Genomic DNA, 21,573 nt, shown 5'->3' with positions numbered 1-21,573 from the left:
CACATTGGGATCCTTGCTTAGCAGGGACTCCTCTTCCTCTCCCTCTCCCTTTCCCTCTGCCTCTGCTGTTGCCCCTGCTTGTGCTTGCTCTCCTTCTGTGTCAAATAAATAAATAAATAATCTTAAAAAAAAAAAAAGTTGGAAAAGTTGGCCATTCTCTGCCACATGCAAGGTGCATGAACTTTAAGGAACTCAAACTTTGAGGTACCTGGGTGGCTCAGTTGGTTGAGCATCTGACTCTTGATTTTTGGTTCAGGTTGTGATCTCAGGATGGTGAGATCCAGTCCTGCACTGGGCTTTGCACTCAGAGCAGAGTCTGTTTGGAATTCTCTCTCTCTCTGCCTCTGCCCCTCCCCTAGCTCATGCACACACACACGTGTGTTCTCTCACCCTCAGATAATAAATTTAAAAATCTTAAAAAAGAAAAGGTAACCCAAGCCTCATAATCAGTTTTCTTATCTATAAAACAATGGGTGCTACTGGGATTAAGCAAGAATGTTCGTCAAGTCCTTGGAACAGTGTCTGGTAGTGAATTCTCAGTAAGAGTCATTCTTTTACCTTTATTATTAGGCTAGCCCGTAGGTCTTGCACAATCCAGCGAAGTCCCAACAGTTAGAGGCAGGACATCACAGTGCTCCTGGACGCAGACAGCTATGGGCCTAAGTCTCAGATGTGTTACTATCTGCAAGACCCCAGGAAAAGCACCCAACCTGACTGAGGCTCAGTGTCCTCATCTGTAAATGGAGGTAATACCTACTACCTCACAGAGTCATGGCAAGACTGAGAAGACCCAGGGAGATAATGCATGTAATGCACTCAGCACAGCTCTAGGCACACAAGAATTGTAGAGGCCAGCTTACATTAGCACTTGTGCAGAAGAAAATGACATAATCCCTGGCCACTTTAGTGTAATTCAATTTGACAAATGTTCTTTGAAGACCTGCCAAGGGCAATGCGCTATTTCACAAGAGAAGTAGAAGGCATGGTCCTTGTCCTCAACGAGCATTGAGAAGCGTGCCCAGACACAGGGGAGAAGGAGGAGGTACGACTGAAAAGGCAGGCTGCGGTCTTGGCCTACCAGGCTTGAATACCAAGTTCAGGAGTGGCCATTAATTCTGTGCACACTGTGATGCTACTGAAGGTCTGAGCAGGAGAATGACATCATCTAACTTGTGCTTTGGAAGAATTCCACCCTCTGTGGAGAACACATCAGAGCTAGGAAAACTGGAGGCAGAGAAATCGGTTAGGAGGCTACTCCAACAGTCCAAGGAAAACTCCGTGAGGGATGGCACTAAGGACAGAAAGATGGGTGTGGATGCAAGTGTCATCCTAGAGGTACAACTTAGAGAAAGGACCTAGCAAATGATAGGCTGGTGGGGGAGATGGGAAATAGCTTAAGATGACTCAGTTTTCTTATCTAGATGAGTACGGAAAGTGGTAGTGTCTTAAATGAAACAAGAAAATCAAAACTGGCACCTATTAGAGCTCACTGAGTGAGCAATAAGTCTGTCTGTGTTGCAAAGGAACAGAGGACAGGGGCGGATAGAAATTGGTAGAACATCCGGCAAGTACAAACACAGGGCACATGGGGAGGAAAGCCATGAGGAAACTAGCATGTAAGTCAAGGAACTCAATGAGATCAGCAAGACCAGGCTAAAAAGGCAACTGATGGAACTTGAGGAGACAGTATAACATTTCAAGGACCTGGAACAGAAGAGGACAGCCAAGAAGCAGTGAGACTAGCAGTCAGAGAGGTAGGAGGGAAAACGGAGTTTCCACAGCATGGAAGAGAAGCAAGCAGAAAGTTTCAAGGCACACGTGGTAAGTGACGATATCATCTGGCAAGGTGAGAAATCACTGGCTTTGGTGGTCGGGTGGAATCAGTAGCTGCTTAGACAGCAATTTCCAGGGGGTTGGAGAGACTGGAAAAAAAAGGCGTGAAGTGTAGGCTACTCTTTCACAAAGCTGTTCAGAGAAAGGAGGGTGACAGAGGTCAGGAGACAAAAGACACGTAAAACAGAGAGAGAAGAGAAATTCACTTAGGCAAAGGAAGAGGTGCCAAACTGGCGCAGAGCTTGGGAACACATAGCACCATTTAGTCAATTACTGTCTTCTTAAGGGATCCGAGGCAACCATGCAAATTAGCATGTGTAGGCCAGCAAAAAACACACTTGACAGATCTTTTGGAGCCTAATCTTCAGGATTGGGCTAGGCTTGTTTGGATTATATTTCCTAAAGGTATCTTTAAGACAAACAAGAGGGCGGCAGAATGGTCCTGCCAGGCCCGCGAGGCAAGCACGCACAGTCTAAATAGAGAACAGAATAAGGCAAGTAGAACAAGATGTGCTTGACTAAAGGAAAGAAGATATTGAATGAGAGGAGAGAACTCAACACACAACAAACAAAGGCAAATGTCCGATATCTAGTCTGGATGATGGTGGTATGGAAGCAAAACAGAACTGTCAGAGGGCAGGAACTGCGGGCAGCAGCTAATCATGTTTTTGGGTTTTGCTTTTTTTAACTTATTTGAGAAGTACACAGGATGAACACCTTTGTGTACCAGAACACATTCTGTTGTTCCTGTTTTGTTTTGTTTTTTAAACTCTAAAGAGAGAGATGAGGCTCGTTGCAGTAGGGATCTGGAGGTAGCATGCCCAATGACAAACAGCCCTGGGCTGGATGAGGAAAAGACAACAGTTTTTAAGAGAAGACTCCCCACTCTCCCAAGTATTTCAGTAGAAGGGAAATAGGACTGATTAGAAAATTCAGGCCATCACCCGCTGGAGTAAGTAAGCCATCCCCAAGATAAATGACAGAAGGCAGCTGGATGTATAAAACATAGATTTGCATAGACACTTTGTCATCAACAAATTGAAAGATGCAGCCATAAAAATGACTTGGGCCAACTCACCAAATGCTTATTGAGCGCCTTGGATAAGATTGGCCTGAAGTCACAGTGGAGGGCAAGGTCAACACAATTCCCCATGCTCATCAAGCTTACACTCAAGCAAAGAATTTTCCGGAGAGAGAGTATATATGCATGTGTTTATGTACACACACACACATACATACACACACACACACACACACACACACACCAGGGAATAGTTTCTGAGAGGAGGAATTCAAAAAAAAAAATCTAAGACCACATAGTCTACCTACTCAAAAAACTTGCAGAGATTGAAAACAAAACCTAGCTATTAGACACCTGTCAGTTCTCATCTCATCCTGCCCCAACCCCACTGCTCATCATTCCCCAGAATGGGCCACTACTTCTGACAAGCCTATGAACCTGAGGACCCCACACAAATCTCCTAATTTCTCCTGTCAGCAGCATTTATACCTGGCAGCACAGCACAGTGGCTAAGAGACTCTTGAGCTGCCACATTGTCTCGGTTCAACTTCCAGCTGAGCTGGATGACCTTGGGGCAAGTTGCTTAATCACTCCATGCCTTGGTTTCCATACACATAAAATGGGAATAATGATAGTACCCTCCTTGTGAGCCATCATGCAGTTTAAATGAGCTAATCTGTGTAAAGTGCTTAGGACAGAGCCTGGTAGAGAGTTGATGCCCTGTATGGATGAGCTGTTGTTACTACTTGAATCCACCTGAAATGCTCTTTTTTCTCTCTCATCCAAATCCACTGTCTTCTGAAAAGCCAAATATCTTATCTGCCATTAGTGTGCCAACACACTCAGCCTCCAGCACAAATATTTACTGAGGGTCTACCATGCCCTGCACTCCAGGAGAACCAGGATGAATCAGACCCAGCCCTGCTCTTGAGACCACAGCTGACGGGGAAATGGACAGACATTCCAACAAAGATCATCTATGTAATTTGGCAAGAATCATGAGTTGGCATTACCCATTAAGTGCCCCCACGAGGGAGGCTGCCTTCCTCTGCTAACTCCTGGAGCAGTCAGATATCCCATTTGTACCATGATATTTTACAGGAAAGGTGTTTGCTCTCTGTCCCCTGGATGTTTCAGACATATATGCCTGGACTTGTTCAACTTGATGGGAAGGAATTCATTCTGGACTGGGCCTTCTAATTCTGCCCCCCAGGCCATTCCATCCCCACAACCACCTTTTACCTGCAGGTATCTGGCAACTCCTTATTAACTTGTGGTTGGTCAGGACCTTTAAGTTTCTCTAGTAGAAAACTCTCAGGATCTGGGAGGCTGGGTTTCTGCTCTGAACAAGTCCAGGCATATATGTCTGAAACCATGGCACAACTGGTCTACTTCATTATTGCTGAGTGCCTTCCATATCCTCTCGGTATAAACAGAGGACCGCTGTGCATATACAGACTAGCAAACTGGTGATAACAAAAATAATAACAGTGAACGTGTAAGGAGACTTTTCCATGTGCCAAGTACAAGATCAAGCGCTTTATGTGTTTCATATAATCTTCCCAAAAGCCCTAAGAGGAAGGAATCATTACCCACCCCTGACCCCACTTTGCAGTTGAGGAAACTGGCATCTGACAGAGCAAGGAAGAGGTACCAAAATCTGGTTCCCTAAAATCTGGGAAGGCAATGGTGGAAGCCATTTTTCATTCCTCCACAGTATTTAGATAGCGGACTCCAAAATGAAACTTCTGATCACCCAGAAGGAAAGAAAAGAGCCCTGAGCCAAAAGGAAGACAGAGCCCCCCTTCCTAAAAACAGCCTATTCAGACACTGGCATCCCACAGATTCCAGCCTCAGCGAGATCTCTTTGCTCCTCCAAGATTTCCAAGTTCTCCAAAAGCATCAAACCAGCATGTGTAAAACTCATGCAAAATATAAAACCAACTGGCTTTTTCCTTCTAGAGTTTATATGAAGGTTTGCAGAAATGCACTGTTTCAGCCAGAGCTTAAATGAGGCAGTGTCTCAGATCTAGGAGGAAAAAGGGACCTAAAGAAATGTACCCCTGCTGACAGGGGAAGGAAAAGAGCTGGGATCCATTTTATTTTTAAACCTCTAACATACAGCTTTAACATATTGTAAAATTCAAGCAAACAGAGGCTCAGAGAAACAACCAGGCATCCAGAGCTTAGGGATGTGGCCTGGGTTATTGTCAGTTAAAAAGAAAAAGGGCTGCGAGCCAGACACTCCCTCACCCTCCAGCACCAGCTTCTCCAGAATCCCACCCCAAAGACAACCAAAACTGGTTGGGTAGAATGTCTCCTGCTCCCTCCAACTCAAGCTGCAAGGAACGCCCACGATACTTCAGACACAGAATGCTGAGATCAAGATTCTTGCTGAGCCTAAAATAATGATGCACTCCATGGCGGGCTGAAAAATTGTCTGGGGTCCCAAAAAAGGATCCTAAAAAGCAACCAACAATCACAACAATTAAAATCATTCTCACTACCAGAGTCGCCTGAAAACTCCTCATTCATTCAGCTCCATCTCTGAACGTTTCATTCAATTCACGGGTAACAGATCTGGGGTCAATTTCCCCAGTGCAGCACGGCAGCATCTGCAATCTCCTCGGTGGTGTGAAGAGTGAGTAAAAGCAGAGGTAATCCCTGTGTGTAAATAAAAACCTGGGATGCTGAGAACAGGGAAGTGAGAAGGAGATGCTCAGGAAGAAAAACAGCAGGTCCCTGGTGGCAGTGGTGGGACCCCCAGAAAATGCCTCTTCCCACCTCTAAATGAATTTTGTATCTATGTCCGCAGAACTGCAGGGGCTATTCATCTCATCGCTGCATCTTTTATTGAATTTCTAAATAATAATAATGCGATCTGTCCAGGGTCACCAACATCCAACAGGTGGAGTGGATTTCTACAATGATGCTGTAGGTTTTACCTGTAGGGCTGCTCATGGCAGAAGAGCTAAATCCGACAGCAAGATCACATTAAAAGACACGAGATGAAAGAGTATCTTTCTGATTCCAACCCCAAACTGCCATGGCAAAGACATTAAAGTCCCCCAAAGGCAGGTATACGCCAATCCCACCTTCCAGATAAGAAATACACAGTTCTGTTGGCATGGACTTGGGTTTTTTTCCTTTTCATGAAAATCTTATTAAGCATTCTGTTGGGGCATGAACAGATGCTCGTGTTATGCTCCAAAGATGTATTGTGAACTATCAAAGGTGAAATACCCTATCTTTAAATACAATGAGCAATACAAACACAATCTGGGGCGGGGGGCAAGAATCAGGAGCAAATTAAATCAACAAATATTTATCGAGTGTCTGGGCCTTAAGACTGAAATGCATCCTCCCCCGCCCCCCCTACCCCCCCACCATCAGAGAGCTCTCTTAACTGAGCTTTCTGTGAAGAACAGAGGCAATTCAGGCTTCCTGAACGATAAGCCATTAATCACACACTGCTTTAGATTAATTGCAATGCCTAAGATCCCCCCACATCATTCTGCCTTTGCCCCCCAAAAATCGAATTCCCTCAAGTACTCCCTAAATTTCCAGATCACTGGTATCCCACGTAAGCTTTCATTCTGGGCCAGCCAGCCCACTGCTGACCAGAACTAGAACTCCCCACATCTCCCTCCAGTCCGATGTGTGACCTTCAGTATGCTGCGTTTGTCCATGGTAAGCTGCCCGCCAACCACGCATCCTTCGGCGTCAGGCCTCCACTTCTGCCCTGCTCTTCAAATGCCCTGCTGGGCCATTTCATATCCATCTGATGGCACATTCAACAGCTAGTTAGCTCTCTGCCTGTTCTCCTACCATCCAGCTTGTTTTGGAGTTGCAGAGAAAATTAGCCAGCAAGGCACTGCCAACGCGACCAAAATGCAACCCCAGATATTAAACCCAGACTCCAGGGAAGAAGGAAAATAGGACCACCTCAGCAGCTTTCAACATAAAAATCTCTCTCTGATTCAATCACAGCCCACAATCCTATTTCATACCAAGTACCCAATTCCCCATGATGGTCTGAAATCTTTTGAGGAACATCAGTGTCAAAATAGCACCCATGGGGAGACACCATCCAAGAACCAACACATGCCTTCAAATTGATCTCTAAACTACAAGCGCAACAAATCAGGAATGGATGCTACCAAGGAGAAAATCCAGTTCTGCTGTCTCCTAAGTGGGCAGCAACTAATTACCTAACATTACCCCCAAGAGCCTCCAGGTGGGAAAGCCAAGGCACTGGGGGAATAACACAACCTGCTCCAAGACCTTCCCGGTGAACTCATGCCTCTGAACGCAGAATGTCACGGGATCACAGAACGAAGCAAGACACCAAGCTCCTACATCCACAGAAGCTACTGCATTATTTACAGAAATTCCAGGAGGCTGGAAGCCAGGACCCTCCAGTCCCAAGTGCCATGTTCATACATTTTTCGTGAGCTTTTTCAAGAATGGAGAAAAGACCTGTCGTGTCAAGAGGTTTATAGTGATGTTTATACTTCCATTTTCTAGTCTCCTGGTTTGTTGGTTTGTTTTCCCTGTGAAGCCCAGTTTCTGTGAATCAGTGACTCGGCTACATCATACTCCCTCCTGGTGGCTCACAGTAACGGGGCTCTCTCTGGCTGCCAGTGCTCCACCAGCTCAGAGAAGCTCAGCGGCCAGATCCCTGATCTTGCAGCAGACTTCTAGCGGAGCTGAGCACCATCTATCTGTTAGAGCTCTGGTATAGCCACTTGCAGCTCAGCTAAGCCCATCAGGAAACCTTTTGCTTATGAGATCTCGTTCAGTACAGCCAAGATAGCAACCTCCATCCACCCACCTGAGAGATGGATACACAGATGGATAAATAGATGGACGGCTCATCTGAACCCTGCATGTTTCTCCTTCCACCAAAGATCTGCACTGCTAGATATCCCCCACTATTTCCTCCCCACTAAAGAAGCCCAAACACTGAAAAACTAACCCAAAGTACCCGACTGACAATTATGAGGCTAGGGACAGAAAGAGAAACCTTAAACACAGCAAAATGAGAATACTAACAGTCTACCCCACCAAAGCCCAGACAGGTAAACTGCTTCCCAAATGCAGGCTGATTAACAGCTTCCCTTAGCCGCACTCCCCCAACCCTACCCCCCCCAATCCCCCACCATCACCACCTTTGGGCTCTGTATGCCTCACATCAGTGCAGGTCCTTAGAAAGTCAAATTTTCACTTACTCAGATCTACCAAGAATCCCCAGTGCCTTGCTATACGAAAACCCCACAAACGGCAGTTCTTCGCCCGAGAAACCTGAGAGGTTCAGCTGGCGCGGAGAGGATGAAACCCACGAATTCTTCTCTGGTTCATCAAAATTGGAGGTGTCATCATCAGACTTGAGGGTGGGAACGAAGGGGGGAGGAGCTGGTTAAAGAAAAACAAGAAGAAGAGGGAGAGAAAAATTCAGCCAGATTCAACACTGTTGCGGAGAAAATCGTCTTACTCCTTCAGCGTTCGCGATGGCACTGCAGCGCCTGCTTTCAATCTAGCTCACACAGGCAGACCCAGCCTTGGCTCTTCCAGCAACAAGAGATTAACCCCTTCTCTGCCAACATGGCCACCAACCGGCAGACAGGCTGCCTTCCCCACTGGGGGAAACTGAAGGAGAAACTCAAACAGGTCACTTGGTGGAACAAAAGCACTTTGGGGAACTCAAGGGAGCCAGCTGCTCATTCCTGATATTTCCAGAAGGCTTCGACAGAGCATCAGGCTGGCTGGTGCCAGCATGCCAGCTGACCCACACCTATTTATTTCCTCTTCTGGACAGCTCTAAATCATTAATATTTAATGTTAATCACTGAAATAAGATGGAATTTCTACATTTCATGGATTAACTGGAATGAGAGGAAGGAGCAGGAAAGAGGACCTGGGAGGTATGTAACTCGTGTTAGGATAGCACTGCAGTCTAGCTCATTCATAGCCAGATGAGTGTGCTCAGAGCTCTTATCAACCACTTTTTTTTTTTTTAGTTCATTATCCCTCCTCCCCACCTCAATCATGCTGCCCAAATCCACCGCAGTTTAATCAGCATAATGAAACACCAGCCAAATAAAGTTCTTTCCAATGATTTACAGCACCCCTGTGCGCTGATGGTGTAAATGCACCGATGGACATCTGCGTCCTACCTCGTTAAGGCATGACTCCCGGCTAAGGGCATCTTACATCTTCTCCACTTTCTGCAGACCTACTAAGTTCTCTTGGTCAGGGAGGGGGACACTGGTCCATCAGTCACCGGGAGGCTGCTCATTGTGGTGGGCTCCGGGGGGTGTAGCGGGCCAGAAGCGTTACCATGGCTGCAGGCTGAGGTGTCTGTGACAAGCCGGCCGGTTGAGTTGGCGAGCCCGGCATCACGGCCCCCGCAGTGCAGGCTTCATGCTCCCCACTCTGTGCGTGCTCTGGCTGTAACCCCACCTGGCCGCCTGCGTGGCAGGGGCCAATGCTGATCCAAGTGACAGAGCAGCATGAGTCACTGCCAGAGCTTGCTACAGCGCCCCCTAGGACAGTTGTCACAGCCGGTCACAGTCCAGGTTTCTTTTTAACTCCTTGTTTTCTGAGGCAAGCTGTGCACCAGATAGGAGCAGCAGTCTGTTTTCGGCTTACAGACTCCAAAGAATCTGGCTGTTTCCAAAGTACCCCAATGACAACAATATTGAAGAAGCAGCTGGGGAATGAATGGAGTGGTGAAGGGATGGTATCGGGGGTTGGGGAGAGGGGGAAGGAAGCCACAAGGAGGTGTGGCTGCTCCTGGAAAGTGCAAAGGAGCATTCCCAGAGCTTCAGGTACCCTGAGATGAGAGGAGATTAAAAACGTGAAATGCACTACCAGAAAATTATTTAACACCAAGCTCTCAAGAGAATTTAAATCTTCCCTGTTAGTATCAGAATCTACTTGCTTAATACTTTAAAAATTAGCTGATGGAAAGAAAAATTACACTGAATGCTTCAGCCCACATCTCATGTGTACTTCCATCAACACAGCCTCAAATCCAATCTGATTTCAATTACCCAATACTTTTTTTAAGGGGAAAAAAAAAAATCAATGGAAAGTACATTTCGTAAGAATCAGAGAGTGAAGTACTCCACCTCAAAAAACTCAGATGAAGACTGAGAGAATGTATGGAGATTCATAGATGATACGAATATGAAGCATTATGACTGATGGCAGTTCCTTTGGAATCTGAGTGGGTTCCAATCCCAGCTTCACCACATACCAGCTCTGTGACTTCAGGAAGGTCACTTAACCTCTCTGAGACTCATTTTCAACATGAAGATAACTTCCTCAAGGGGCTGTTGGGAGGTTTAAATAAAAAAAAAAAAAAATCTATACAAAGTGCTTAGCATATTCCTTAGCATACAGTAAACATTCCATAAAGATCACCTACTATTGTTCCTGCTCACATGAGATCCATGTTTATGACAGGTCCTGCAGTTAATGAAGGCTAGTCGAATCTGTGTCGAATATTCTTTCCTGTGCAAACCATGCACATACTTGTGTGGATGTTTGTGTTTATCGTATCAGTTCATTCCTAGCAGAAGCTTAATTCCCTTTCCACTATATACTAATTTATCTTTGGGAGATTAAAATAGAATCCCATTTCTGAGTGAAAAGTATGATTAATATAAGGGTAGGAGCAACCCTCTGTGAAATAATTATGATTTAGAAATTCTGTACAATAAAATAAGAGTTCTCTTGAAAATTCCATCATGCTCAAAAGCTAGTCCATATGGTCGAAATTAGAAAAAGGGCCAGACAATCTTCAATAAAAGGAAGAAGAAATCAACATGAAATACACCAGCTGGTAACAGGTGAGATAGTCACAGTATAGATTAAAAAAGCCAGGGATATAAACCTCCAGGTAGGTAGTCAGTTGAATATAACAGGAAAGTCTGAAAAGAAGGGCTTAGAGGGGCGCCTGGGTGGCTCAGTTGGTTAAGTGTCTGACTCTTCATTTCGGCTCAGGTTATGGTCTCAGGGTCCTGAGATTAAGCTCAGTATCTGGTTCTGCACTCAGCCAGGAATCTACTTGAGATTCTTTCCCTCTGCCCTGCCTCCTGCTCATGTGCTCTAAAATAAATGAATGAATGAATGAATGAATGAAAGAAAGAAAGAAAGAAAGAAAGAAAGAAAGAAAGAAAGAAAGAAAGAGGGATCCCTGGGTGGCGCAGCGGTTTGGCGCCTGCCTTTGGCCCAGGGCGCGATCCTGGAGACCCGGGATCGAATCCCACATCGGGCTCCCGGTGCATGGAACCTGCTTCTCCCTCTGCCTATGTCTCTGCCTTTCTCTCTCTCTCTCTGTGACTATCATAAATAAATTTTAAAAAAAACTTTAAAAAAAAATACTACCTTAAAAAAAAAAAAGAAAGAAAGAAGAAAGAGAGAAAGAAAGAAAGAAAAGAAAAAAAGAACAAGAAAAAGAAAAAAAGAAAAAGAAAAAGAAAAAGGAGGAGGAAGAGTACTTATAAGAGCCACACTTGGGGAGTAAGGAGCCATAGCCTCAAACTGGCAATTCTCTATCCACCAGAAAGTGACAAGGGTGCTTACCCTTGGCCAGGACCCTTCAGGGGGAAATAAACAGGCCAGTGATTATAATCCCAGCTAGGGTGTCTGCACGTACAGGATCCTGCATAGAGGGGAAACTACAAAGCCAGAAATTAACATCGGCACTGACCCAGGATTACCGAGTACTTAGGGCACTCACAGATACAAAAGAAGAACTTGTGGAGGCACTTTCACAATCCAGTACAGACACACACACACACACACACACACACACACACACACAGAGGCAGTCCCTACTAAGAAAGAAGTTCACAAAAAAAAAAAGTAAAAACCAACAACTACACAAAACGAGGGAAAAGAGACCACCCAAACTACCACAAAGGACCATCATTACACACAAGAAATGAAAAAATTAGCCCTCCAAAAACCACAGATGAAAGAACAATCTAGGGGGACCTGAGTAGCTCAGTCCATTAAGCATGTGCCTTCAGCTCAGGCCATGATCTCTGGGTCCTGGGATCAAGCCCTGTGTCAGGCTCTCTGCTCAGTGAGAAGTCTGCTTCTCTCTTCCCCTGCTTGAGCTCTCTCTCTCTCTTCCCTCTCAAATAAATAAAATCTTAAAAAAAAAAAAAAAGAACCATAAATTTATTATCAAGTTAAATGAGTATTTTTATTCTAAAAGAAGAATAGAATACTCTGAAAAAAGAACCACACACACTTGAAAGGAACCAAACAACCTTAAAAAAATGAAAAGTATTGTTGAATTTGAATTTTAAAACTCACTGAATGAATTAAATAGAAGATTAGACAGAGCCACAGAGAAAATTAGTGAAGTAGCAGTTACATCTGAAGCAATCACATAGAACCATACTTCTCAAAGTGTGATCTATACTGGCAGCATCAGCATTGCCAGAGAGTTGGTTAGAAATACAGATTCTCTGGAGCACCTGGGTGGCTCAGTAGGTTAAGTGTCTGCCTTCAGTTCAGGTCATGATCTCAAGGTCCCAGGATCCAGCCCCATGTTGGACTTCCTGCTCAGTAAGAAGCCTGCTTCTCCCTCTCCCTCTGCCCCTCCCTGGCTCATGCTCTTGCTCTCTAATAAATAAATAAAATCTTAAAAAAAAAAAAAAAAGAAAAGAAAAGAAATACAGAATCTCTGGCTCTGCCCCACATCCACTGAATCAGAACCTGCATTCTAATGAGATCTGCGGTTGGAGAAGTGCTCACAGAGAATGCAGCACAGAGACAAAGAGACAAGACAGTGAGAAGTCAGGAGACAAAGAATGAGAAGGTTCAATGCATATCTTAACAGGTGTACTAGAAAAAGAGAGTGAACTAGCTCAAAATCTGGATCTCACAGTTTGAAAGCATTATATGAAACTTGGTCAAATAAATCTAAAGACTACCAAGTATGTGACCTCATCTATCTTTGGGGCTAATTCTCCTCTTTCTTGTGTCTTATGGAAAATGTTCCTTTTCTGATCCTCATAAAATGTAATTTTTCTGGGGCAGCCTGGAGGCTTAGTTAGTTGAGCATCTGACTCCTGGGTTTGGCTCAGGTCAGCCTGTAGTAGTGAATCGAGTCCCAAGGTGGGCTCTGTGCTCCAAATGGAATTTGCTTCAGATTCTCTCTCACCTCCTTTTCCCTCCCACTCACTCACTCTCTCTCAAATGAATAAATAAAATCTTTTAAAAAATGTAATTTTTCTTCTTTACAAAACGTTATTAACAGGCTGTTGGATTTGAGTCTATGTTGATAAAGACAGATGTTACATCTGAGAACACAGCAGAGTGCCAGGCACACTACAGGTGCATAATAAATATTTGCTGAACAGATGTATAGAAAATGACTCCTGAAAAGAGAGCACCTATCATAATAAAGGCCACGAAGAAAATTACTTGATGTTTGAGTTAAATGAAGAGGCTTTAAAAGTGGATTGTTCTGTCTGAAAAATATGTTAATGAGTACCTATATTAATATTTTCTGATACATGATTATGAAATCATCATCTCACCCCCCATACCCACCACATTCAATAATGACAAATCAGAAGTCATGTATCAAGATCTACTGTTCATTGGCAAAAACCATCAAGAAAAACAAGAAAATCTTTTCCTATGTATTTTTAAAAATAAATCAGCCTGTGCTTGAGGTCATATTAGGGCACATTCCCCATAGTGGCAAGGTCTATGCAAGCAAGTGCTGGAGTGTTTTCTTCTCCTCCCCATCCCGAATTATAAGAGAGATGCAGAACAAGGTTTTCAGAAACAAAAAGCTATTTTAAGAGCTTAATCTCTCTCCCATAAATTCTCTTTCTTTTCTGTAATCCTGACATTCATTAGAAGCTTTTGAGGGGGGAAAATGTATTGCCTTCAAATTAAAAAAAACAAAAACAAAAAAACAAGGCAAACAAACAAGGAAAGGAGAATCAAATGGATTCATCCTCTTGGCCCTACTCATCTCTAACATGTTCCTCTGAGCTCCATTTAACCCCTTCCCACCCTTAATTTTTCAGCATATCACACAAACATTCATATTACAAATATAAAAGATTTTCTAATTTTGGTATAGTGTTTATTGCCTGCTTTCCCCACTGAAATATGAGCTCCATGAGGGGGAAGTCTGTGTTGTGTTCACCATCACACATCTAACACCTGGCTATCCTTATTCAATGTTTAATATCCATTCTGTTAAAGGAATGAATGAATAACAAGAACCTTGGATGTATGATAATTTCTTAAACCTAATGGGCTATTTCATGCAATGTGCTGCTTTAGGAAACCTAGAGTACCCGATTTAGTCATGAAGAATTGGCACATTAAAAAACAAGTATGACAACAAAAATCTGAGACTAGATATAGCTCATAAAACTCCTATGACTTTTAATCATCACTATGAGTTGCAGACACTGGTGCTGAGTTGCGTGTGGCAAAGCACAAGATGAATAACAGCCAACACAGCGTCATAAAGGACAAAGGCACATAAATAAATATTGTGTAAGGATATAATGAATCGGGACTGTGCCTGGAACACAGTGGGCATTCAATATTAAATCAAAAACATTTTCAACTTCATTCTATCTACCATGATGTCCCATACCTTCAAAAAAAAAAAAAGTAATTAATCAGATGGTACATTCAAACCTAAAAGGAAGAGCAACAGAAAATTAGCCATCTTCCAGTTCTTTAAAATCTGAAGCAACTAATGTGATCGCACTCATCCACAGTACAAAGGCAGAACTGCAAAGTAGGTGAAGAAGCTATTCATGTCATTTAGAGGTCAAGGTGTGAGTGTCAAAAGCAGAGATGCATGAACGGAGTGCTGGCAAGTTCTGCCAAAGGGGATACAGTGAGTTTTGTGTGTTCCTGCGGGAAAGTGTCATGGAGGTGATTGAATGTCAAGAGTTGGTTAAAAGGTATCTTGGCAGGCTAGAGTGGGGAAGAGTACCACTTTAGAAAAACCACAGAGCAGCAGCCAGAGACAGCCATGGGTAATGAGGCTGGGATGGAAGTGAGAGTGAAATCTTGGCTGGACCTTGAAGCAAGGGGTCCCTGGATTGGATTGACAGAAGGGATTATTAGACAGAGTTTTAAAGTACCAGGTTGATGTCAGTGCCAGAGACCGATACCATCACTGCACGAGCAATGGTTGGAAGAGGTCGATGCCAGAAACCTCTAACGGACAAGTCTACAATAGTCAACATGACAAATTCTACACTAAGGAAGTGATAACAGAAACAGAGACGATGTGGATTAACAGGAGACAGGCTAAGAAAGAAGTGGCAAAATGTGACAACTGACACAAAAGCAGAGCTTTTAGGAATGTCATCAACCAACTCTTAGGATGGGAAAACTCTGAGACAAAGAGGTTGTAATTTTTTTTTTTTTTAAGATTTTATTTATTTATTCATGAGAGACAGAGAGAGCGAGAGGCACAGACACAGGCAGAGGGAGAAGCAGGCTCCATGTAGGGAGCCTGATGTGGGACTCGATCCCGGGTCTCCAGAATTACGCCCTGGGCCGAAGGCAGGCACTAAACCGCTGAGCCACCCAGGGATCCCCAAGAGGTTGTAATTGTAAGAAGGGCAAGATATCCAGTATCAGAGAGATCATGGGAACCAACAGAATAAGTTAGGGGATAGGCAAATACAGCTCCTTATTAAATATATGTAACTAATTCAGCCCATCAGAACATATTCCTTCCCCCAGAGCCTCAGGTAAGTCCCCTACCCTCTCCCCTCTAGGCAGGAAGTGGTTAGGTATAGCTCCTCCAGACAATGTGTTGTGTAAGAAATACAAGATGATGACAAACTAGATCCGTTTCCAACAGACCTAGGTAAATAAAATATTCTCCCATGTCTTCGCTTCTCAAAAGAGTCACAAAGAAACTTTAAGGTAATGCTGATGTGGCCCGTGATCAATTTTTACAATGGTGTCATCAAAGGAGACGAATAAGGAAGTTAGCATTTTCTAGTATGCTTCAGTCAATCAATCTGAAGGATTCTAGGGTCTGGCTGCCAAGAGCTAAGCAGAGTCCCTCTCTGATGGCAGATCTGAGATCTTGATGGAGTTGTGTGCTCTGCCTGAATCTCGCCATTCTCAAAAGCCATGTTCCTACGAGGCTCTTTAACATCAAGTTTTTGGTAAATGGCTTACATTTTCCCACAGGATTACACTTGAGAGATGCATTCTCTCAATTCTGCATCATACGTGAGCCAGATTTCTAATACTGTAACTTTACTTTGTTTGCCCCCCTCCCTCTGGGTCTAGGTACTCAGCAAACCTGCCAAATACCTACACAGGCTGGAACTGCTCCAAAGAGAACCCTTTCAAACTGCAACTGGCCATGACTGCATTTCCATGCCAGGTTAGGTCTGGATACAGCCATTGTGGGGCCCAGGTGGAAGCCCCCAGAACATACTTAAACAATAGTGAAGGAGCTAGTTCCTTGGCTTCCATTCCCTAGGACCAGATCGCTCTAGCACCCAACAACATTCTCTTTGGAGCACCTTCTCCCTTGAATTACCTACACCCAAGAACACATCACATTACACACCTTCTTTGCTGCCCTCAGAACACTACAGTATCCTTTTCTCCAACATTTTCAAATTTATTTGTAAATATATCTTCACACGCACAAAAGCAGTAAGGTATAAAATGAACTCCCACATGCCCTTCACCCAGCTTCAGCAATGAGCAACTCCCATCCCATTCCGTTCATCCTTGTCTTGTTTCTGCATTTGTTGATTATTAAAAGCAAACCCCAGACATCATACCATTTCACCCATAACTACTGCAGTACATATCTCTAAACAAGATTTCTCAACTGTGGCCCTAGTGACATGTGGGAATGGACAGTGCTTTGTTGTAGGAGCTGCCAAGTATATTGTAGGGCATTTAGCAGTATCCCTGACCTCTGCCCACCAGATGCCAACATTATCAAGTCATGACAACCAAAGAGGTCTCCAGACATTACTAAATGTCCTGTAGGGGGCAAAATCACCCCGACTTGAGAACCAATCCTCTAACAGATAAGGACTTCCAAAACACTGTTACCATAATACCTTCATCACACCCAACAAAATTAATAGTAACTCTGTAACATTATCTAATACCATATTGTGTTCGATTTCTCCAGTTGTCCCAAAAATGTCTCTTTACAGTCGGTTTCATTTGAATCAGGATCCAACCAAGGTTTACAAACTGATTTGGCAGGTCTCTTAATCTGTAATACTGATCTTTTTTTTTTTTTTTTTAACGCCATTTATTGGTCTAAGAAACTGGATCACATGTCTCTATAGAATATTCCACATACTAGACTTGGTTGAGTGTATCTCTGTGACATCATTTAATGTTTCCCTGTCCTCCATGTTTCCTATTAACTGGTAGTTCAGCTGAGGGCCTTCTGTTCATTCATATTCAATTCTTTTGGCAAGAATACTTCCCAGTATTCTGGATGTGCTGTCTAGTTAATGCATGAAATTAGAGGGCATATAATGTCTGCTTGTCTCTCATCCTGTGATGTTCAGAATGATCCATGGGTTCTGATGACATCAGCCTGATCCTTCCAGGATAAAGTCCCCCCTCCTTTCACTTAAAGGTTTCAGCAGCCATTGATGAGCATTGCCTACAGCCATTACTTCATTAAGGGCTGCAAAATGGTGGTTTTCCAATTTCCTTCTACATTTATTAGCACATCAACAAACCCTGAAATATAATTCAAATAGGAAGGCAAGAGAAATGCTTGGTTCTTTCCCTATATTTAGTAACATTCAGAGTAATGACTTAGCAATTGCCAGAAGTGACCAGTGAGATTTCTTTTCAAATTATCATTTAGAACTCATAAACTGTTATATATTTATTGTGTTTCAAGACACTGCAGTCTTTTTGGTGTTCATATTGTCCCATCTTAGGCCAGGAGAAACCCCTCTACAAGATATTCTTGCCAGTAAAGTCAAATTGGAATCTATTTTTAGCTTCTGGATATAACTTCTAGTTTACAAGGACCAGAAGAACAAGTACCATCATCATCCCCTACTGAGGAAGTAAAGAGACAAATGTGGGGGTATTCTGTAAACCAACAACCTGACTCTTTCATCAAGTCGATGACATAGAAAAAAATAGTATTCATAGATATATGTGTGTATACCTGTGTTTGTGTGTATATATATACATATATAGAGATAGATTTTTAATTTAAAAAAATTAAGCCTATCTCCATAGCTGACTATATCCCAAGATATGAGTGACTTTGAATCTAACTATTGGGAGCATTGATAAGACATGGGGAAACTGGATCTCTCATTCATTATTGGTGAAAATATAAAATGGTACAACCACTCTGAAAAAGTTTGGCAATCTCTTAAAAAGTTAAGCATATACATCTATCATACAATCCAGACTTTCCACTCCTAGATACTTACCCAAGAGAAATGAATGTGTCAGTCTGTAGACTTGCACACAAATGTTCATAGAAGCTTTATGTCAAATAGCCAAATGTCTAGCAGCAGAGGACTGGATTACCAAACTGTGGTATATCCATACAATGAACTACTACTCAGCAATGAAAAGGAATGGACTGTGACATATGCCAAAACATGGAAAGAATCTCGGAATGAATATGTTGAATGAAAGAAGGCATATACCTTGCATGACTCAATTTATATCAAGTTTAGGAAAATACAAGCTTAACTATGGTGACAAAAGGCAGATCGGTCATTGCCAAGGAACAAAGGAAGGAATGGGGAGGGGTGTCAGGAAAGGGTCTCAAAGGGGCATGAAGAAACTTCTGGGGTTGATGGATATGTTCTTGCTCTTGAGCACGGTGATGAATTCACAGGTATGTACATACATCAACACAAACTGTACATTTAAAATACATGCAACTACATGTTTATTATTCCTCAATAAACCATTGGGCAGTGAGAATATTTTGTCCCCAATCCTTCCTGGGCTAAGGAGCTTCCAGTCAGGCTCCTTCACCACATGAGGTGGACGTGCTGAACAAACACATCAAGCCTCACCCCTCTGCTCACTCCTCTCCCAAGAAGGAGCTAATGTGACTCATCAGAGCTGGACAACATCAGGCTATGTTTTATTGGAAGGCAGGGTTACTGTGCCTGGAAAGCAAAGAACCAAGCTTAACACTTCCTGTTCCACCACCTACGTCCAGACATGGCAGTCACTCAGCCAACTTGTCCTCCTGGTTTCCCTCAGTCCCACTGTGACAAGGCCGCTCCATTCCTGAGGGAAGGTCCTCCATTCTTCTCTGCGAGGGCGGTAAATGTCCTGGAGCCCTGCATCAAAGGGTATTGAGCACTTGCCTTGCCAAGAACAAAGTGGATGCTTCCATCCCTCCCTGGCTATCAGTTCCTTGCCTGTGTCTTTGGTTTGTCAGAAGTATGAAGGACAGGAAGGGCGGATCTTAGACCCCAAATTGCTAATGCTGTGCAATGAATACAATCCTTTTCTTTCCATCACCAGGGAGCAACTGAGTTGGTCACATTTATTTTCTCTGAAATGAGATGCTGAAAATCATTTCCAAACCATTGGTTGTGGATCACCTGAACCTTCTACTCTTTGTCCTTTGGCTTTTTAGCCTGTTTCAACTCCTGCCAGCCACTCTCCTTAGTTCTATCCAAACTTCACACTCAGAAAATGAGCGTAAATGCAATCACCACACTTCACAGAACTGACTCAAAAGTTGGCTGCTGAATACAGTCCCAGATGTTTAATATAATTTTGAATCTTTGGCCAAATCATTTCCGTGTTTGCTTGGTTGTAAAAGGTTTTTGGGCAAGTGAGAATTTAAGGGTTGAAGACTCCAATTTATGGGTTTTCCAGAAAAACCTATTCCCTACCTTCCCCGGGGGAAAGGCATTAATTTACCTTATTTAGAAAATGATTTTACTAAACTGAAATTCAGCATTGTACCATTGGTTTACCCTGAGAGGCACTATAAGAAGCAGCCATAGTGGGACGCCTGGGTGGCTCAGCAGTTGACTGCCTGTCTTTGACTCAGGGCATGATCCTGGGTCCTGGGATCGAGTCCCACACAGGGCTCCCTGCATGGAGCCTGCTCTGCCTCTGCCTATGTCTCTGCCTCTCTCTGTATCTCTCATGAATAAATAAAATCTTTAAAAAAAAAAAAAAAGGCAGCCATAGCGCAGTGCAGGGGTGGCTCAGTCAATTGAGCATCTGTCTCATGACTCCTGCTCAGGTCATGATCTGAGTTGTGGGATCGAGCCTCATATCAGGCTCTGCATTCAGCAGGGCGTCTGCTTGAGATTCTCTCTCCCTCTCCCTCTACCCTTCCCTCTGCTCATGCTCTCTCACTCTCTAAAATAAATAAATAAATATTTTTTAAAAAGCAGCAGCAGCTGTAGGGAAATCTTCAGAGCACATTTGGGAGGGATGAAGTTCACCATGCCACAAGGAGGTCTCATTTATGTGGAACCCAGTGATGAAATTCCTCAGGGCTTGGTATCCAGAAAATCAAGTCTTTCCTGAGCAAACCATTCTGGATTTTTCCCTGTCATGAGACTGCGGCTCTCATACAGTTGACCATTGAACAACATGGGTTTGAACTGCAGGGGTCTACTTACACACGATTTTTTTTTTTATTGGAGTTCAATTTGCCAACATATAGCATAACACCCAGTGCTCATGCCATCAAGTGCCCCCCTCAGTGCCCGTCACCCAGTCACCCCCACCCCCCCGCTCACCTCCCTTTCCACCACCCCTGTTCATTTCCCAGAGTTAGGAGTCTCTCATGTTCTGTCTCCCTTTCTGATATTTCCCACTCATTTTTTCTCCTTTCCCCTTTATTCCCTTTCACTATTTTTTATATTCCCCAAGTGAATGAGACCATATAATGTTTGTCCTTCTCCAATTAACTTATTTCACTCAACATAATACCCTCCAGTTCCAAATAAATAAATAAATAAATAAATAAATAAATAAATAAATAAATAAATAAAATACCCTCTAGTTCCATCCACATCGAAGCAAATGGTGGGTATTTGTCATTTCTAATGGCTGAGTAATATTCCATTGTATACATAGACCACAGCTTCTTTATCCATTCGTCTTTCGATGGACACCAAGGCTCCTTCCACAATTTGGCTCTTGTGGACATTGCTGCTATAAACATCGGGGTGCAGGTGTCCCGGCGTTTCACTGCATCTGTATCTTTGGGGTAAATCCCCAGCAGTGCAGTTGCTGGGTCGTAGGGCAGGTCTATTTTTAACTCTTTGAGGAACCTCCACACAGTTTTCCAGAGTGGCTGCACCAGTTCACATTCCCACCTACAGTACAAGAGGGTTCCCCTTTCTCCACATCCTCTCCAACATTTGTTGTTTCCTGCCTTAATTTTCCCCATTCTCACTGGTGTGAGGTGGTATCTCATTGTGGTTTTGATTTGTATTTCCCTGATGGCAAGTGATGTAGAGCATTTTCTCATGTGCTTGTTGGCCATGTCTATGTCTTCCTCTGTGAGATTTCTGTTCATGTCCTTTGCCCATTTCACGATTGGATTGTTTGTTTCTTTGCTGTTGAGTTTAATAAGTTCTTTATAGATCTTGGATACTAGCCCTTTATCTGATATATCATTTGCAAATATCTTCTCCCATTTTGTAGGTTGTCTTTTAGTTTCAATAAATCAGCACAGT

General features: G+C 43.4%; 1 protein-coding gene across 5 annotated transcripts in view; it reads right to left on the bottom strand.

Moving 5' to 3' along the window:
• Positions 1-21,573, bottom strand: part of CIT (citron rho-interacting serine/threonine kinase) — a 168,275-nt gene that overhangs the window by 91,663 nt on the left and 55,039 nt on the right. For all 5 annotated transcript variants that reach the window (XM_041729458.1, XM_041729460.1, XM_041729459.1 and 2 more), the window contains one exon: positions 8,086-8,269. In XM_041729458.1, coding sequence (XP_041585392.1) covers positions 8,086-8,269 — 184 coding nt within the window. The remainder of the gene's footprint in view (positions 1-8,085; positions 8,270-21,573) is intronic.

The sequence above is a fragment of the Vulpes lagopus genome, chromosome 14, assembly GCF_018345385.1.
Source record: "Vulpes lagopus strain Blue_001 chromosome 14, ASM1834538v1, whole genome shotgun sequence".
Lineage (NCBI taxonomy): Eukaryota > Metazoa > Chordata > Mammalia > Carnivora > Canidae > Vulpes > Vulpes lagopus.
The sequence above is the reverse complement of the archived record's forward strand: the minus strand, read 5'-3'. Positions and strand labels throughout refer to the sequence as shown.